General features: G+C 44.4%; 1 protein-coding gene across 1 annotated transcript in view; it reads left to right on the top strand.

The window, feature by feature from the left end:
- FARP1 (FERM, ARH/RhoGEF and pleckstrin domain protein 1) overlaps positions 1 to 17,870 on the top strand; it is a 263,709-nt gene that overhangs the window by 186,670 nt on the left and 59,169 nt on the right. Inside the window, exons 4-9 of the mRNA XM_021696032.2 lie at positions 1,806 to 1,848; positions 4,335 to 4,413; positions 11,663 to 11,760; positions 13,916 to 14,030; positions 14,882 to 15,029; positions 17,359 to 17,454. Coding sequence (XP_021551707.1) covers positions 1,806 to 1,848; positions 4,335 to 4,413; positions 11,663 to 11,760; positions 13,916 to 14,030; positions 14,882 to 15,029; positions 17,359 to 17,454 — 579 coding nt within the window. The remainder of the gene's footprint in view (positions 1 to 1,805; positions 1,849 to 4,334; positions 4,414 to 11,662; positions 11,761 to 13,915; positions 14,031 to 14,881; positions 15,030 to 17,358; positions 17,455 to 17,870) is intronic.

The following is a 17,870-nucleotide window of genomic DNA, read 5'->3' as shown; positions in this document are numbered from 1 at the left end:
AATAATATATCTTGCAAATGATGAGTGTGGTTTTAAATATTTATGTTCTCACATTTGAAGGTTGAGGTTTATAATTATCACAGTGGAGATGATCCTAAGTCAAGTAATGCCATTATTTTTTTTTAAGTTTATTTATGTATGTAATCTCTACATGCAATGTGGGACTCAAACTCACAATCCTGAGATCGAGAATCACATGCTCCTCTGAGCCTGCCAAATGCCCCTAATGCCATTGGTTTTTTTGTTTTTTTCTCTTATAGGAGAGCAGTAGGGGGTGGGAAATACAGAAATGAGAATTTCATTATGAAATCTCACTGCTTTGAAAAGGTGAATGGGGAAAGAGTAACCTGAATAAGTAGATACTTAACATTTTTAGTGTTTTCATTATGAGAATTCTTAGCACTCACTTAAGGTAATTTGGATAATGGAGAAAGGCAGAAGACAGGAAATCATCCATCTTCCAACCTCCCAAACATATTTTCCCACATGCTTAAATATTCAGCAAGAACATAATTTTTAATGCCTGCAGGGTAATGTATCCTATAGATTACTTATTTATTTATTGTTATTGTAAAAATTTTTCACCATTAGGAATGCTAATCACAGCATTTTTATTTCACATAAATCTTTGTGTGCATAAATGTATAATTTCCCAAAGTTCCATGACTGGATGGAAGATTATGTGTAGGAGTGTTTTTTTTAGGCTTTAGATAATTATTCCCTCATTAGTCTCCAGAAACATACCAATTCATCTCTCCACCAGTAGAGTTAAGACAGTGCACATTTCCTTGCCAAATTGGGGTATTATGAATACACATATACATATAGTCCTATCTAGATGCAGATTTAGTGGGTGGAAGTGGTATTTGATTTTTCAGACTTGCATTTGTAGTGTGGATTGCTCCTGAATTTGAACATTTTCCCCGTTAGCCACCGTTACTTTTTTCTCTGTCAGTTACCTGTTATTCTTTGCATCGTTTGGGAGTGTTCTGTTTTTCGTATTTACTTATAAAACCCTCTTTACATTAAGCACAGTAACCTTGTCTTCAGTAAAACCCTTTCCAGATGATCACAAGTTCAAAAGGAGCTTAGAGAAAAGCAGCGTGTGAAATGGGATAATATAGTTAAATTATGCTTTCTCCATAAGGGCGGCTGTCTGCTCTCTCTCTTTTAATTTTGCCTCCTAAATTGCCTGCGTGTGAAGAGTCTGGACTTTGAAGCTGGATAGGCCTGGTTTCAGCCCGGGCTCTGCCTGTCTGGACAAATTATTGGCCCCTGCAAGTCTCCGTTACTCTTCTGGACAATGGGAATCCTTCTGGCCTTGTTTTGAGAGGTCAAAAGTTTATGGATAGTGCCCGGGCAGACGTGGTATTCTCTCCATATTCCTTCCCTTCCCATATCCCTCAAAGATGTGCTGTTCTGTAAATGCGTACACACGCGTGTATTTTGTTTCATTAAGGAGCGTGCATGTTTCACTCCACTTGTAGCCAGACGTGCAATGGTGCATCAGTGTTCGCTGAATAGCTAGCTATGGGAGAAAAGTGCAGCAGAGAGGAGAAAAAGTCTTCTTTCACCATTGGAGTCTGGGAGAGATTTTAACTTGGAAGCTCAGGGATGATATTAGCAAATTTGGATCTATACTATGCAAGTGGTAGATGATGGAAGACACACCATCCTGCAGAAAACACAAATAGACGGCCTCAAATACTCAAAAATATTTTGATTTTAAACAGCTCCAGGTCAAGTCTCAAAATACTTGCACTCTTTCATTGAGAATTTGTCTCAATCTGTTTTTTCTTTCGTAGGTGTGGCTGGATCTCTTAAAACCTATTGTCAAGCAGATTAGACGTAAGTATATCCCTCGCGCGTGCCTTTAACAGTGAGGTTAAATACGAAGCCAGACAGTTTCCTCTTCTAAACGTCATTTGCCCTGTGGCATCTAGCACTGGTGGTACAGATTCTTGGTTTTTTGTTTTGTTTTGTTTTGTTTTGACCCCATGATTTCCTGTCATCACCCACTAATCCAAGTGCAATTAAAATGTCACTTCTGCAATTTTAATATTTAATAATTTGGTAATCTAAACCTTGCTTGGAAGATCAAATCTCGATTTAACAACTAAAGCATGCTGTTAATCCCAGCCTAATTGAACTTGCCTTGGTCAGTGCCCGCGTTTGTTACTGTCACTTTTGAAAGGGAAGGTGGGGCCCTGTTTTCAAAAGATCGGGGCTAGGTTTTCTGTCCCATGTCTCCAAAGCCTGGGAAATCAGAGTGCAAGTGTTGTGTGGAAAAAATAAGGTGCCCAAAAGTGTCTGTGTATGTTTTTCTGAATGGCAAGCAGAGCTGAACGGAGTCTGGCTTGCATTTACATCGTGTGCTGGAGAAGATTAAGGAGGGCTTGGGAGAGGAGTAAGGAAAGAAGGCTTGCTTTCTCCTTCCCTTCTCCTTGAGCCTCAGACCAGGACAGTCCCCCCACCCACCCACCCCGCCCCCCACTCTCTGCTTTGAGGTCAAGTTCAGAGTCTAAATGCTCCCTCACTGCAGCCCCAGCCTGGGCAGAAGTCTGAGGCTAGAAACAAAATCGCATGGCATTCGTGGAACAGGAAGCACCAGGACACCTTGCTCCGATCCTTTTAATGTCTGACTAAGAAACCCCACTGGGCCACTTCTAGCAATTTATGTGGGGGTAATAAACAGGCGCACCGTGTCTGCAGGACCCTTATGCATTTGGAATTGATGTTGGTCTTCTGTCATTTAAATTAAGCAATTATTGATGCTGAAAATGAAACCACCATTGTTTGTTTAACGTTTATGGGATGGCTGGCCTGAGACTGAGTGTGGGGGGCGGGGTGGAGGGGGGAGACACACGTTGCTGAGAGAAGCCCCCAGGCCTGATAGGTGGGGGTAGCGAAGCATCCAGAATGATGACTTGTGTCCCTGCAGTAACTCCTGGGAAATGCTCAGGGTGGAAAGGTGTCTTTTAGCACGTTGCCAAATGCAGACGGAAGACGGTGTCTGTCGCCGTTGGGTCCACACCGAATGGGGCTTCTCTCTCCTTGGATCCCCATGGGCTGTGACTAGTTGTGTGTGAGACAAAGCTGTCCTCTTGGCATTGAGGGGTAGCATCTTCCTTGCTTCAGGTTTTAGAAGGATCTGAGTAGCCTCATGGGATTCCCCGCGGACAGGAGAATAGGCTGGCCTTCCTGCCTCCCCCATGTTGCTGTTGTTACTTTAATAAGACCCAGCCTCCACCGGCGAGGGTCTCTGTTACTTGTTAGAGTGGGCAAGGAAGAGGGGCCCAGCATCTCTGGGCTTCAATATGTCTGTGCCTTGTTTTTCTCCTAATTTTGTGTATATTGCCCCCATCTTCATTTTCTGTCACCGTTGTTTTTTTTTTTTTCCTCAACTTAAATGTGTGATCACAGATGATAATACAGCATTATTTTTTGTGACAGTGAAAGGTAGAGCAAAAAGACATTTTCTGCTTTAATACAACTGCTGTTAAAATTTGGATTTCATTATAGTACCTTATATTTCATAGACTGTAAACTCTTGGCTGTCATTCCAGATGGCAGAACTTGTAAGACTGCTCTGGTGTTGAGCATATATATACACATATGTGTATATATTTGATTTATATAAAATTTGATACATATATGAAAACAAGCTCTGATTCAGGTTACAAATTATTATAATCTATTTGATGTTTTGTTTTAATTCTGAGAAGTTACCCATCACCTTGATCCCTTCCCTGTCCACCCATCCCAGATCTGCTTCCAGATTTTGCCTGAACTCAGCCGTACCATGGTGTAGAAAGGCTTTGGCTGACAGCGGGGGGGGCTGGGCCGTGTCTTGTTTTTTCTCGGAGCTCAGGGGAGCACCTGGCCGCGTAGGTGCTCATACATATTTGATGAACACATCAGCAGCTGTACCGGTGAAAAGCTTAAAATTCTAAATTGTATAACCAATTGACATTTTCATTTTTCCCTCAAGTTCTCTGACGCCCTCTATTTAGACTAAAATAGCCAATTAGATGAATTTTTGAAGACGGATGCCTGTTTTTACAATCTGGGTACAGTTTAAGTCTTCAGAGGAAAAGGTTAATACCTGAATGAAATAGTCTTGTCAAAGCATTATTTTATAACAGGCAGACTTGGGAGTATAAATTAGTACCTCAACTACCTAGTCAATGACCTGGATGTCAGCAGATGTGCTCTTGACAGCTTGGAATGAGACTCGTTATTTGGTGTCTAATATACCCTCTGAAGTCTTTTTCTTTAATTGCATTTGAAACAAATCAATAAATGCTTTCCTGCTTTTTTCTCCCCCCTTTTAGGGCCAAAGCATGTTGTCGTTAAGTTTGTGGTGAAATTCTTTCCACCTGACCACACACAACTCCAAGAAGAACTCACAAGGTTAGTGGTTTGGAAACTGGGTATTTCTTGCCATGGGGGGTGCCAAGGAGAAGAGAAAGTTAATGTTCTCGGCCGACCGATGACATTATCACAGCATTTCCCTGACCAGCGTCTGCACTGTGCTTCCCCGGTAACCCTTTGCTCCCAGCTGTGCTTACAAACACGGCAAGAGAGGAAGCACCATGTTTTCCTCGAAACCTGGTTTCTTGAAAGCTATGCGGTGAAGGGAACCAGGCTTATAACCTCTCACGGTCCTAGTTTCCTTCTCCGTCTGTCACATCACGCGACAGGTTTGGGGAAGTCAAACTCTGTGAAACCAAGATGTTAACTCTGGGCCTTTTAGTTGCTGCCATGGGTGGGTGGGCATGAACCAGTGATCAATCTCTTTGAAAGTTGGCCAAGTGGGAGAAGCGTGAGCACGGAGTTAGGCCTGCCCTTGGTCCCTGTGTGACTGACCAGCTTCCTTGCTCCCTCTGTGCTTCTGCTGATTGCCCTGTTCAGTGCGAATGTGCTGGGTTCCTTCCAGGGTTGTCTTGAGGAGAAGCAGGATTATGCCTGAGGTGGCTGGAACCGGTAGGGATGCTGTGAATGATCACCGTCATCACCATCATTGTTTAGCTTCATCACCATCATTGTTTAACTTGCACGGGACACATGGTATATGCTAGAGGAGAGCAGAGCCTGGTGGGAATGCGTGAGGACAAAATGTCTCCCTTTCAAGAGTGCCCTTATGAGTGACCTACTATGAGTCTGGCCAGCCAAATTCTTCCCACACACGGCTTTCAAGCTGTAACTGATGAGACTGAGCCTATCCTATCCTTCTCCTCCCTCTTGGTATGGAGCACAGTATCTTGGGTGGTTGACCATCATTTAGCAAAGGGATGAAGACATTCCGTCAGCAGTACTTAGGAAGGTGGACACTGTGTGCAAAGTTTCACAGTGGTGAAAAGACAAGCCTGACTGTCATGGGAGTGGACAAAATGATTAAATAAACGAGAAAAAATATCAGATAATGCTAAGAGCTCCGTAGGTAATTGAAGGAGGATGATATGACAGACAGTGACCAGGTGGTAGCTTTAGATGGGCCAGTCTGAGGAAGTGGGATCTCTCTGAGGACGTGATGAGAATCTTTCAGTCCTTTTTGGAGGAAGAGCTTTCCAGGTAGAAGGAACAGTTGGGCAGTGTTCAAGCTCCAGATATTCAAATACAGTTGACCCTTGAACAACATGAGTTTGAGCTGCACACATCCACTTACGTGCACATTGTACACGCACGTGTGTGTGTGTGAGAGTGTGATAAATACAGCACAGGACTGACTGTAAATGTATTTTCTCTTCACAAATGGATTTTCCTCATCACGTTTCTTGTTTCTAGCCTACTTTATTGTAAGAACACAGTATATAATACGTACAACCTACAAAATACAATCAACTGTGTCAATCAACTCTGTTTCTGACTGGTAAGCCTTCCGGTCAACAGTAGTTAAGTTTTGGGGAAGTCAAAAGTTAAATGCAGATTTGGGGCTGCGCCTGGGGTCGGCGCCCATAGTCCCTGTGTTGCTCAAGGGTCAGCTGTACCTAAGAGAAGGCTGGCATGGCAGGAAACAGGGCGACGTGCAGTGAGGTGGCACAGAGGCTGGACGGTTGGTAGGGTTGAAAGTCTAGCTACTGTGTGGGTGCTGCGGGACCATGACAGCTGGGAATCTGGTGAGGAAGTCATTGCTGTCGTCCCCACCATGGTGGTGGCAACAAAGGAAATGGCAGGAGTGGAAACGGAGAAGCGTGGTTGCATTTGGACTCTCCTCCCGGGGATGGGCCGGCGGCAGAGACTGAAGGAATGCTTAGATTTTGACTTACATGGCTGGCTGACCGTGTTGGTGACACTAAAATAGGAAGGAGTGGAGGGAAGTGGGGGATCGCGGAGGGGTGGAGAGCCAGGAGTTGGGTTCTGCCAGCTGATGTCAGAGAGGCCAACCAGACGTCACGCGGCCGTGTCAGGAAGGGCGCTGGGTGCACAAACGTGGAGTTCCAGGAAGAGGTGGAGGCCATGGCTCTTCCCATGGCTCTGCGTTTTCTGAATGAGTTGCTGCTAAGTGTTTACCTCCACTGATAAATCATCCTCAAAGCGATGAAGCCCTTAACTGGCCAGGAAATAGAGGAGCCGTCAGCCTTCTGGGAAGTATGCACAGTTTACTAGAACGATTCACGTGGAGGAGAGGCACAAGATGGGACAATGATAGTAGAGGCTTCCTGTCGAGTTACCGCTGGGGCTACTGGGTCTCGGCATCTGGGCTGGGCTTCCTCTTGTTGGAACGTGCATTGCTCGAAGCTCAGAATATTGACATCAGTCTGAAGGCGAGTCCAGCTGTCACAGGGCATGTGCCTTTGCCTCCTGCAGGTCACTGCACCTCTATCCTCCTTAGGCAGTTGGTGGCATGAATCCTGCTTTTCCCCTTCCCATTCTACTTTGAGTTTTGCGCCTTTTCAGTATTTGTGAATCGTTGTCTCTGGAGGCTTGTAGTTTCCTCCCGTTCTGGTTTTTGCTAGAAAATTCCATGCAGCTTGGGGCCTGTTAGCCAAGTGTGCCTGGTACGTGGCCAGCTGCTCTGTGTGATCCGATAAATTCCTCAGGTGACAAAGGCTCAGCTGGATGTAGCAGCTTTGGGGTTTTGTTGTCTTTGTTTTCTGGCTCCCAGTGTTAACCCACATTTAAAAAACCTTTTCCAAGGAGAGACTCCTTTTGGTGCAAGGGTGAAGAAAATCGATAGGAAATTTTAGAAGCTCTCCCTCGCTTTTGACTTTGTCGCAAGGTGCAGCAGGAAGGGGACCTTCCCGATCCAATGTGTTGCCTCCCTCATTCTCAAATTCCTGTGTAAGCAGAAATTGAATGATGCAACCAGTAAGGTTCCAGGCACTTTTCTGCAGCAGACAGGGAGTTGGGGGGCGGGGGCTTGGGAGAAGCTCTGTGTGGACAGCACTTTAGCCGAGGGACATGGGGACAAGAGGGCGACAGAGGCAGGTCCTCAGTTTAGCAGATTATAAGTGACTCTAGCTCTGCAGTTAATTCTCGGGGCCTCGGGAATAGGTTTCAGCTTCCCATTTATGTAGACAGAAGATTAAATAGCACTTCGCTGTTAACCAAGGAGCCGAATTCCTTTCTATTTATTGAATGACACTTCCCGTGGCAATATGTCCTGTTGCCACCAGGGCCCAGGCCTCTAGAAGGAGAAAAGTAGGTGTGGGTTTGAAACAGTGAGGGGGAAGGGTCTTTGGGAAATAAGTTACCAGGTTTTCTTACTGCAGAGTTCTGAGTCCGTCTTGTTGAGCCCGATGCATTTCGGCACACTTGGCTCTGGGCTTCCTGTCTTCACTTGGATCCAGTTTCTCCTTGGCTGTGCTCTTCTTAGCGGTGGTGAGATCCATCAAAACTTGCTGCTCTTCAAGGCCTACTCAAGCGTCTCCTGAGGCTGGCAGAGAAATTATAAATTACTTTCCGTTGAGTAAGGAAAGAAAGATGAAGAGCTCCCAAATGAAATAAAATAGACACATTTAAAGCAGGGCCTCAGATTGGTGTGATTTGCAACCCTTGCCGTCCCCAGAAGCCCTCTTGATGAGCCCCGCCACCATCATCCCCTTCTCCTGCCACCCACCCTGCTGCCGAGGACCAAACTCTGTTTTGAGCGCTTTGCGTTTCCATCATTTACTGGTTTCATTTTATTCCGCGCCTGCCGAGTTAACTGAGCCTTTAGCTCCCGTGAATTTGATTGTGGTTGCTTCAGTTTATAGTACGAAAGGTGTTGGTGAATCTCTAAAGTTAGCCCTGATTTACAGCTGTCGTTGAGAAGTCAACTGTCAGGACCCAGGAAGGTCGTTCTCATGTTACAAGGGCCTCAGAACAGGAAGACTCAGCAGGACTAAGGAGTGACAGGCTCTTCCTGCAGTCTTCAAAATGCCTAAATGTGTGAGCTTCCGGAAGCTGATGCCTCGGAGCCCACACGAGACCATCACCAAAGGTTCCCAGTGCCTGTCAGACTCTGACCATTCATCTGTCCCCGAACATTTCTCCACGAACACAAGACCTCGTGTTTGAACTGGGAGATGGTAAAATATTCAGAATGTAATGCTTTTATGCCCTCGACTTATTTAAAAATTTAACCAGATAGAGGATTAAAGTCTATAGGGCTAGGAAGTGTTAGGTTCAAAAAATCGTACCCCTGCCTAATCTAGAAAGATGGTTTGTGCTGCCTCTCCCGTTATAAACCTGTATGTTGATGTTTGGGTTCTTTTAGATTCTCTGTTTTTCTTCCCTTCGACTTCCTAGAGACAGAAAACATGAGAGCGAGAATAAATGGGTGGGGGGGAGCCTGGGTAAAGGTCAACTGTTACCAAGTGGTGGATCTGGGGGTGTTTTTTGACTTGGGTTTTTTGGGGGAGCTGATTACAGAATTGCCTCTGTAGTTTTTTTGGTTCTTAATAATGAAATTTCCTAAGTAACTTAAAAGGGGATTCATTTTTCTTTTCTCTCTCTTTTTTTTAATTTTACTAAGTAAGCTCTACACCCAACATGGGGCTTGAAGTCATGACCCTGAGATCAAATGCTCTACCGACTGAGCCAGCCAGGCACCTCTGGTTTTTCATGTATAAGGGAAAAATTGCTAATATTTATTGAATGTTTTTGTTCTAGTCACTGAGCTTCCCATAGGTTACTTCATTTAATGTTTATGGCAACCTCTGTGGTTGATCTTATTAAAAGCCCCTCTTTTTTTAAATTAAGAATAACCTTTCATTATTACAAAAATTGCAGATGTACAGTGTAGAAAGTTAGAACATAAAGATAAGCAAAAATAAGGTGAAGTACTGTATTCCTGTCGCCCAGGGGTGACCATTAGGTACTACAGGAGTGTGATATCCTTTCTGATTTTTCCATATGTACTTTTCATTACCTAATATCGTGACCATACTCACATTTCCCCATTTGTCCCATAAATGTCATTTATATCTGCTCATCTAAAAGGAGATACACTGTAGGACCAGAGTTGCACTTGGTTATGTCCTGTCCCTACCTCATTTAATCTAGCAGAGTCCCTCCTTTTTTTCCTTCATGATACCACCTTGTTGAAGAAACTGGACGAGTTATACTATAAAGTATCCCACCTCCTGAATTTGTCAGATTTCTTCCTCGTGGTGCCATTTAGCTTCTTCCTCTATCCTCTGCATTTCCAGAAAACTAGAAGGTAGTTCTATACGTTAGATGGAACAAGTTGGACATTTTGGGCTAGAATCCATCAGAAGTGATGTTGTGTGCTTCCCATTTCATTAATGGTGCTAAGATTCATCATTGAATTAGGGTGGTGGTGGTCTGATCTTGCCACTGTGAAGTGAAGTCATGTTATTTTGTCTCTGTGCAAATATCCAATCTCCTGAATGGATTCTACATGAATTAACAGTCCATGCCGGAGTCTGTAACTTCTTTAGAGGTTGTGGAAGAAGGATTCTTGTTATTAGTTGGCATACTTCTGTAAGGAACTTTGCCTCATCTACTTGGATTTTCTGTATATCCTGAAATGCCACTCCTATTGGAGAGGCAGAGTCCATGCTCAATTTTTTGCCTCAGGTAACCAAATATTGCTCTAATAGTCTCCTCCAGTGGTGATACCTTCAGTTTTTCCTGCTTTCTCTTTGAATATTGAAATGGACTCATGAATTTTCATCAATTCCATGTGTTTTGATTCACTTTTATTCTTGTTGATACTCAAGTCGCCACAGCATTGGCAGGTGGATGCCCCTTCAAGATGTTTCTCTTACCCCCCCCTTTTTTTTTTAAAGATTTATTTATGAGAGGAGGGAGGATAGGGGTAGGGGCAGAGGGAGAGAGAGAGAGAGAGAATACCAAGCAGACTCCCCGGTGAGTGCAGAGCCCAACCTGGGACTCGATCTCACAACCCTGTGATCATGACCTGAGCTAAAACCAAAAGGAAGACACTCAACTCCCTGAGCCACCCAGGTGCCTCTCTTTTGCCTTTTTAATATAACCCATTTATATTTCAAAGCTGCCTTGCTTTCTAGTATCACTAGATATTCTAGGCTCATACCCACCCCTTATCTGGAATCTACCATTTCTCCGTGGACCTACCTCTCTGACCTTCCAGTAACTGTATAGTGCCAGAATCCGACTGCCAAGATTTGCTACTGGAGGTAGCACCTCTAGGCAGTGGGCAAAACTAGCAAATACCCTTCTAAAAATGTAGGAGTTCCTATTGATTTTTTTTTTCCAAATCAGTTCTTACATTGCACTATTTTTACTTAATATCTTTGATTTATAGATACCTCTTTTCTCTTTCACCAAAAATGTTTACTTGCTTTATTCTGTAATATAAAAATAACTGTAAAATTAATTTTTACAGATCTGGCAACCGAGCCTTTTGGAAGGACCTAAGTGAATATTTCACCACACAAAAAAGACACTCTTGTCTTTCCAAGTCCGTTGGCAAAAAAGCTCTCGCTAACCATAATATTAAGCTACTGTTATTATCTGAGCCTGAAAGTTATTTTTTAGTATATTTGATCTGTGGGGAAAAAACGTACACGTTTGTTACACTCTGCAAAAATTATATAGAGAGTGGCGTAAGATAGTCTTCGATTTTTTTTTTTTTTCTAATTTATTTGACACAGAGAGAGAGAGAGACAGCGAGAGAGGGAGCACAAGCGGGGGGAGTGGGAGAGGGAGAAGCAGGCTTCCCGCAGAGCAGGGAGCCCGATGCGGGGCTTGATCCCAGGACCCTGAGATCATGACCCGAGCCGAAGGCAGACGCTCAACCAACTGAGCCACCCAGGCGCCCCGATAGTCTTCGATTTTTAAATGGAGAGGGAGAGCCACAGAATAAAATGTATTCATCCTCGTGTGACACGGTTCCAGCCGTCTCTTGGTCCTTCTAGTGACGGTTGAATGTTGACACTGCAGTCAGTGGCCCCGGGCGTTCAGTCCGGCCGGGGCAGACTTTTATTTGCTTTGCTTTGGGTACTTTTCTCTAGTTCCTCACAAGTTGCCGGAAGTGAGCCTGACTTTGACACCGAACCGCCCGCCCCCTTTGCGTGACGCCCGCAGGGCGGTGCGTGACGCCGGCCGGGCGGTGCGTGACGCCGGTCGAGGGGTGCGTGACGCCGGCCGGGCGGTGCGTGACGCCGGCCGAGGGGTGCGTGACGCCGGCCGAGGGGTCCGTGACGCCGGTCGTGTGTATTTGTGCCCGCAGGTACTTGTTCGCTCTGCAGGTGAAGCAGGACCTGGCCCAGGGCAGGCTGACCTGCAATGACACCAGCGCGGCTCTCCTCATCTCACACATCGTACAGTGTAAGTGGCGTCCGTCGCTTCCCGAGGTCATGCGGGAGCCCGCCGTGATCTGATCCATGGGGGGGAAATGATCACATGCACTAAACACAGTAATTATGCCTTTGTGCTATTTTGCTGTGAGCATGAGTGCCAGTGGGTTGAAGACCATACTCCTCGTAATTGATGGGTGTCCGCACACACCCCCCACCCTACCCCCCAGCATTGGCCTGTGAATTCTGTGTTCGGTATCTGTCTACTCTTATCTTTCTTTTTCTTTTCAAGATTGATTGATTGATTTGAGAGAGAAAATGGAGGGGGGAGGGGCAGAGGGGGAGAGAGAATCTCAAGCAGACTCTACACTGAGTGCAGAGTTCCATCTCAGGACCCTGAGATCATGACCCGAGCCGAAACCAAGAGTCAGATGCTCAGCCGACAGTGCCCCCCGGGGTGCCCCTCTTTTTTAAGGACTTAGTATGCAATTGTTGATCATCTCAGTTGACTCAGAGGAGAAGCTTGGACAGATGGTGTCCAAGTAAACTAAACTTCTTCTGTCCTCTTCTTGGACTTAATATCCATTATTGAATATGGCATATTAGCCTTAAGACCTTAAGACCTAAAACAACGATGGCGCTTCTTGTATTCTGTTCTCCAGAGTTCAGTAAACCCCAGGACGCATGAGGCTGGACTGAATCCTAGTGATGCTTAAAACTGGATGTTATAACCTTCTTAATCTAGGCAAAGGATGAATTAGATTGTGCTCATTCTAAGGCTTATTGACAACCCAGCTGGGCATTTTTTTTCCTTTTTGGCCAAGGCAAAAATTACTTGGAATATACACATATGTTTCAGGAAGATATTTATGTCACGTATGAGTATAAAAGAAATTGTGCCATCATATCATTTTAAAATTACGGTTATATCCAGAGTAGTCCCGTAGAATCAGCCCATTCGGATAACTGCCCAGGTAACAAGATTCCCAGTGTCACTCCTAGTGGTTAATGAATGCGCCTAATATGATGAGGTATTTCTAGAGACCATGCTTATCTTCTTATTTTTTATATATGGGCTTACTGAAGATCTCCCAGACTTAGGAAGGAAAGTTATTGGTTTGTCATAGCAGCAGGAGGGCTAGAGAATGATTGATTCTTTTACTGGCTTAGCTGGAGCCAGATGAGTTGGCACTGTTTTGTGCAGAGCAAATATTCTCAGTGGGTGCGATTTATAGGAACACGTAGGCCATATTCTGCATGATTACTGGTGGGGCATTTCCCAGAGTGAGACAAGCTGCTTCACATGACAGAATGACAGGTAGGTTTCATAGCAACCGTTCACTAGCTTTTACTCAAAACACCTGGGCTCTGGTCATTAGGCTACTTTTTATTAAGCTTGTTACACAGACCATATGATTCAAAGAAAAAGCCATGCTGTCCCAGAGGTATTAAATTGATATAAACTGAGGTGGAGCTAGTGATGTTAAGGTACAATCATTACTTTAAAGGTCTTTCCTTTAGATTTCCAGATCATAACAATTCGGGGATGATGTAGAGGTTATGTGAGAAAAATGTGCCTCATCTTCCTTGTAAATGAAAAATTCATAAGAATCCGCAGTTTGACCTGTCATTTCTGATGCTAGAACTACAAGAGACTTAATAAACTTTATTTTATTTCACCACATTAGATCATGTATGTTTATACCTTTTTACCACTAGCTTTTCTCTACATGAGAAGGCATTTGGGGTTTGCACTAGTAATTATTATATATGAGTTTCAAAAGTTGCTTTTGTAAAATCCTGAAATTCTGGGGCTTATTTAGAAGTCATAAAATCATAAATCCACATGTCTAGAATTTACTGCCTAGAACAAGTTGTCCCAGTTGGGTGGGGAGGAAGGAGGGAATCAGGAACATGGGTGGATGAAGATGGATGGATGCTGAAGTTTTCTTTCCAGCTGGTAGAGATGAGAAAGAGTGGAATCCATCCTGGCATGTTGGCACAGTTGTTAAATACGTCCTCACAGGAAGTCTTCTGACGTCCGGCCCTGACGATACCCACAGTCTGGGTTCACCTTGTCCACTGCCTTCCGCTTTGCTAGCTGGAGAATGTTCCACGGGGGAATGTAACAGATTGTGAAGTATTAATCCTATATGGCTGCATCTTCTTTCTCTGTTTCTTGGTAGCCGAGATTGGGGATTTTGATGAAGCATCAGACAGAGAGCATTTAGCAAAAAACAAGTACATACCTCAGCAAGATGCACTAGAAGACAAAATCGTGGAGTTTCACCACAATCACATGTAAGTCCCACTGGGTGCCTTGCGTTTCCTTTGTGCTGTTTCTCTCTGTCCTTCCAGCGCAGGTGGGTGTGCACACACACTAACTTTGGGGATGAAATATGCAAAGGGTGAGGGAGAAGAGCACAGAGATTCATGGGGCTGTTGTTACTCACCCTGGACTCCCAAATGCAGGTTACCTACTTAAGACCAGAGCTCTAGGTTCCTTCTTTGATTTCCTGTGCTACTGGGACAGGCCTGGAATTTAGGACTCCCATGTTGTGGAATTAAAGGGAGAATGTAAGACCAATTAACAAGAAATCAGGAAAGGGATATGGTCAACAAAGGGCAAAGGAGGAATGTTATGAAAATCTAGAACCTTTCTGTACTCTCCATTTTGGTTTTTTTTTTTGTCTTGATCAGTATAATATTTTTCAAAAGATGCTCTGGGCCTACTGTTTTTGTTGCTGTTTTTAAGGAGGGTACTTGAGCTTTGATGATCATATGCGAGAATGTTGCCCTGAACTTTGCTTCCAAGTGTAGGCCTATTGTAAGCGACTAAAAACATGTTTTAACACCGTGGTGTTTTGCTTTTATATGACCTTAAAGGAAACTCTTTGAGATTCCAAAAAAAAACCAGGGTAAATGTGAGATAGACTTTTGGGGTTTTGTGTTACACAGGCAATGGGGCTTTTGTCCTAGCTGCTTGACTTTGGGTGATAATGAGTGGGGGGTTGGGTGTCATCTGATCAGGTAGCTCCATTGTTTGTGATGAAATGCCTTTTTATTTCCCAAGAGAAGTTGCTTAATCTCAAATTAATAGACACAGGGAATTCAAATCTCCTGGCCTTTCTCTTTAATTTTTGTTTTGTCAGTGGACAAACACCAGCAGAATCAGATTTCCAACTCCTGGAGATTGCCCGTAGGCTGGAGATGTATGGGATCCGGTTGCACCCAGCTAAGGACAGGGAAGGCACTAAGATCAACCTGGCTGTTGCCAACACGGGAATTCTCGTGTTTCAGGTAAGAGCGTTTAGAACACAGCTCAGTTCCCTAGGTGATGGAAAGATAAGAGTTGGCCCTTCAACTCTGATTCCATGTTGGGTGGGCCAAGTTAAGACCTCTGACAGTTACTTTTAGGTGAACAGGAAAAAACTAACCTCACCTCAGGGTTTCGATTTCTTTCCAGGGCCTCAGCTTCCAGATCGTATTCCATTGGCCCCTGCTCTGGTTGGGAAATGCACAAATCGAGATTTGCTTGTGTCTGTTGACTTTGTAGGATCACAGAAATCTCTCTCAGTGGACCTCTGCTCAAAACCCAGTATAATAGAATCAGGATTTTATATCCCCCCCAAATAAATACCTTCTTCACGCTGACACATGATACTCATGTCATCTTCCTCCCCTCCCCCCCTTTTTTTAACCTGTTAAGGTTTTTAGTTGCTTTTTTTCCCCCCCCCCAAATTTAGGGGTTTTAAAACCTAATTTAGGTTTTACCTCAGTCGGCTGATCTGTGATTTCAGGTATACATAACTTGAAAAGCGTATTTTTTAGGATTTAGTAGTTTTATAAATTCCTAAAAGGCAGGTGCTATAGTAAGTTTGTAGCAAAACACTGCACTTGAATTCTTACCTGTGTTTTACTTAAGGATGTAGTTTTCTGTACTCTGAAATGTGTACTCTCTTGATCACACTGCTGTTGTACTGTTGATCAATGCTGCTTTTTGTTTCTTAACAGCTTCATTGAGGTATTATGGACGTAGAATAAAATGCATGTATTTAACGTATGCAGTTTTTTAAGTTTATATATATATATATATATATATATATGCCATCAATGATATATATATATATATGTCCTGAAGCCATCAATGAAATCAAGACAATGAACATATTCACCACCCCAAAGGTTTCCTCAGTGCTTTTCTTTTAAACAAAAGCGAGTCATCTGTGATTTGGTTTCAAAGGGGTACCGAGAAAGTGTCTGCCTTTTAAATTGGGTCATTTTCACCTGTTCTGAAGGTGTAAATATGTACATAATCTAAAATACTTCTTCAGGCTCTGCCAGGTTCAGTTATATTTTCCCTTCCTATTTTACCAAAACAGTCCCAGGGCTTCTCTTCTCCAGTATCAGATGTTTACGACGGACATGAATTATCACAGAGTGCCGTCCCAAGAGGAGCCAAAGTTGGGTTTCATATGGGACAGGTGTTGGAGGAGGTGACTGCTCTTAATAGTCTCTGACCTGCTGAAATAATCTTAGGAGGACTCGATGAGCAAAATGACAATAAACCAAATAGAGTTTTCAGTCCTACCATGAAATTTTAAAATCAGAAGCCTTAAACATTTCTAAAAGTCATAGGTTGGGGGGAAGAAGTGCCTCACAATTGAATTAATTCGCTTTGATTATGTGTGATAGAATCTAAATATTGAGAATTGCTCAGTTATTTAATCATGTACAAAGTCTGTATCTTGGAATTAATCTTCTTGCCAGTCCTTAATTGCCTCATTCTCACCAATTTAAATAAACGGTTCTGGTGTTCAAGCAGGCTCAGGGGGAATTCTAATTTTAGTTGAGATGACAGGACAGATGGGAGCTGGTATCTGGCAACGTCCCCTTGCTTCTCCATCACCCTGTCTCTCCACACCTGACTTTCAAAGATGAGGACGTGAGAGTCCTGCCCTAAGACTGTTCTCTGGTCTAGAAGAAACACCGCGGGCTGGGCCTCCCTTCCCTATCCTGCCCGTGCGATTGGCAGCCTGCTGGGCATGGGAGCCAGACCTGTGTGCGCCAGGGGGTTGCTTGCTAACCTGCTGTGTTGCTTTTATGGAGATTAACAGTTAGCTGCTGGCTAAGGCACATGCTCGGGAATCTCATTCTGCCACATGAAGTGTGTGATTTTGGACAAATTAAAATCTGTCCATGCAGCAGTTTCCACATCTGTAAGAGAAAGATAATAAACCCATCTCCCTGGGTATTGTCTAAGGTTTGAAAAGATGAGGTCTATAAAGTCCTTACGGGGTGCTTGGCACTCCGAAAGTGATGGTCACTAATTATAATGGTGGTGGTTGTCATGGTTTTTATTGTTTTTTGTCTTTCTTTTTATCCTTCCCTTGGCCGGCTGCTCCTCTCCCTGGAGGCAAACTTAGTTTGAATGCCAAAGCCTATAATTAGTGAAAAATAATGCTCCAGGAACAGGAATCATCCACAGCAGCAAATCCTGAGAATCCTCTAGCAGAAGGCCTTCTTACTGAGCATTCGAACGACAGCTCCTCATACCCGAGGCAAACAACCCCCATGTTGCTTATTATGCATTTCCTGGCTCACTGGCTGATACCTTTCTTCTTCTCAGGGTTTCACTAAGATCAACGCCTTCAACTGGGCGAAGGTGAGGAAGCTGAGCTTCAAGAGGAAGCGCTTTCTCATCAAGCTCCGCCCTGATGCCAACGTAAGTGGGTGGGGCCGGGGGGTGGCGCAGATTCAGACCTCGGAACCCACCCGGTGATCCCGGGGATGGAGGGGCTCTCTTGGGGCACAGGCTGGAACTGCGGCCAGCACTGTGCCGGTGTCTGAGGGTCTGCACCCAGAGGTGTGCCCAGATGCTCAGTAACCACACTTTCACCTGCGTAGACAGAGCAAGAGTAAAGAATGTGCTGTGCCCCGCCCCCCCCATAGCCTGACCTATACAGTTGCTGGGGTTCCCGCCTCTGGGCCACCTCCTTGAGACCCCACTTAGCATCCCCCAGATTTGGGGCTGACCCCTGCCCACACAAGCCTCCAGCTGTCCCCAGCTTTCGCATCCCCACTTTTGTCCCCAAGTCTCTGACAACACATTCTCACAAGCTAATAAGCAGGTCCACCCCA

Source organism: Neomonachus schauinslandi, chromosome 3, assembly GCF_002201575.2.
Source record: "Neomonachus schauinslandi chromosome 3, ASM220157v2, whole genome shotgun sequence".
Lineage (NCBI taxonomy): Eukaryota > Metazoa > Chordata > Mammalia > Carnivora > Phocidae > Neomonachus > Neomonachus schauinslandi.
The sequence above is the reverse complement of the archived record's forward strand: the minus strand, read 5'-3'. Positions and strand labels throughout refer to the sequence as shown.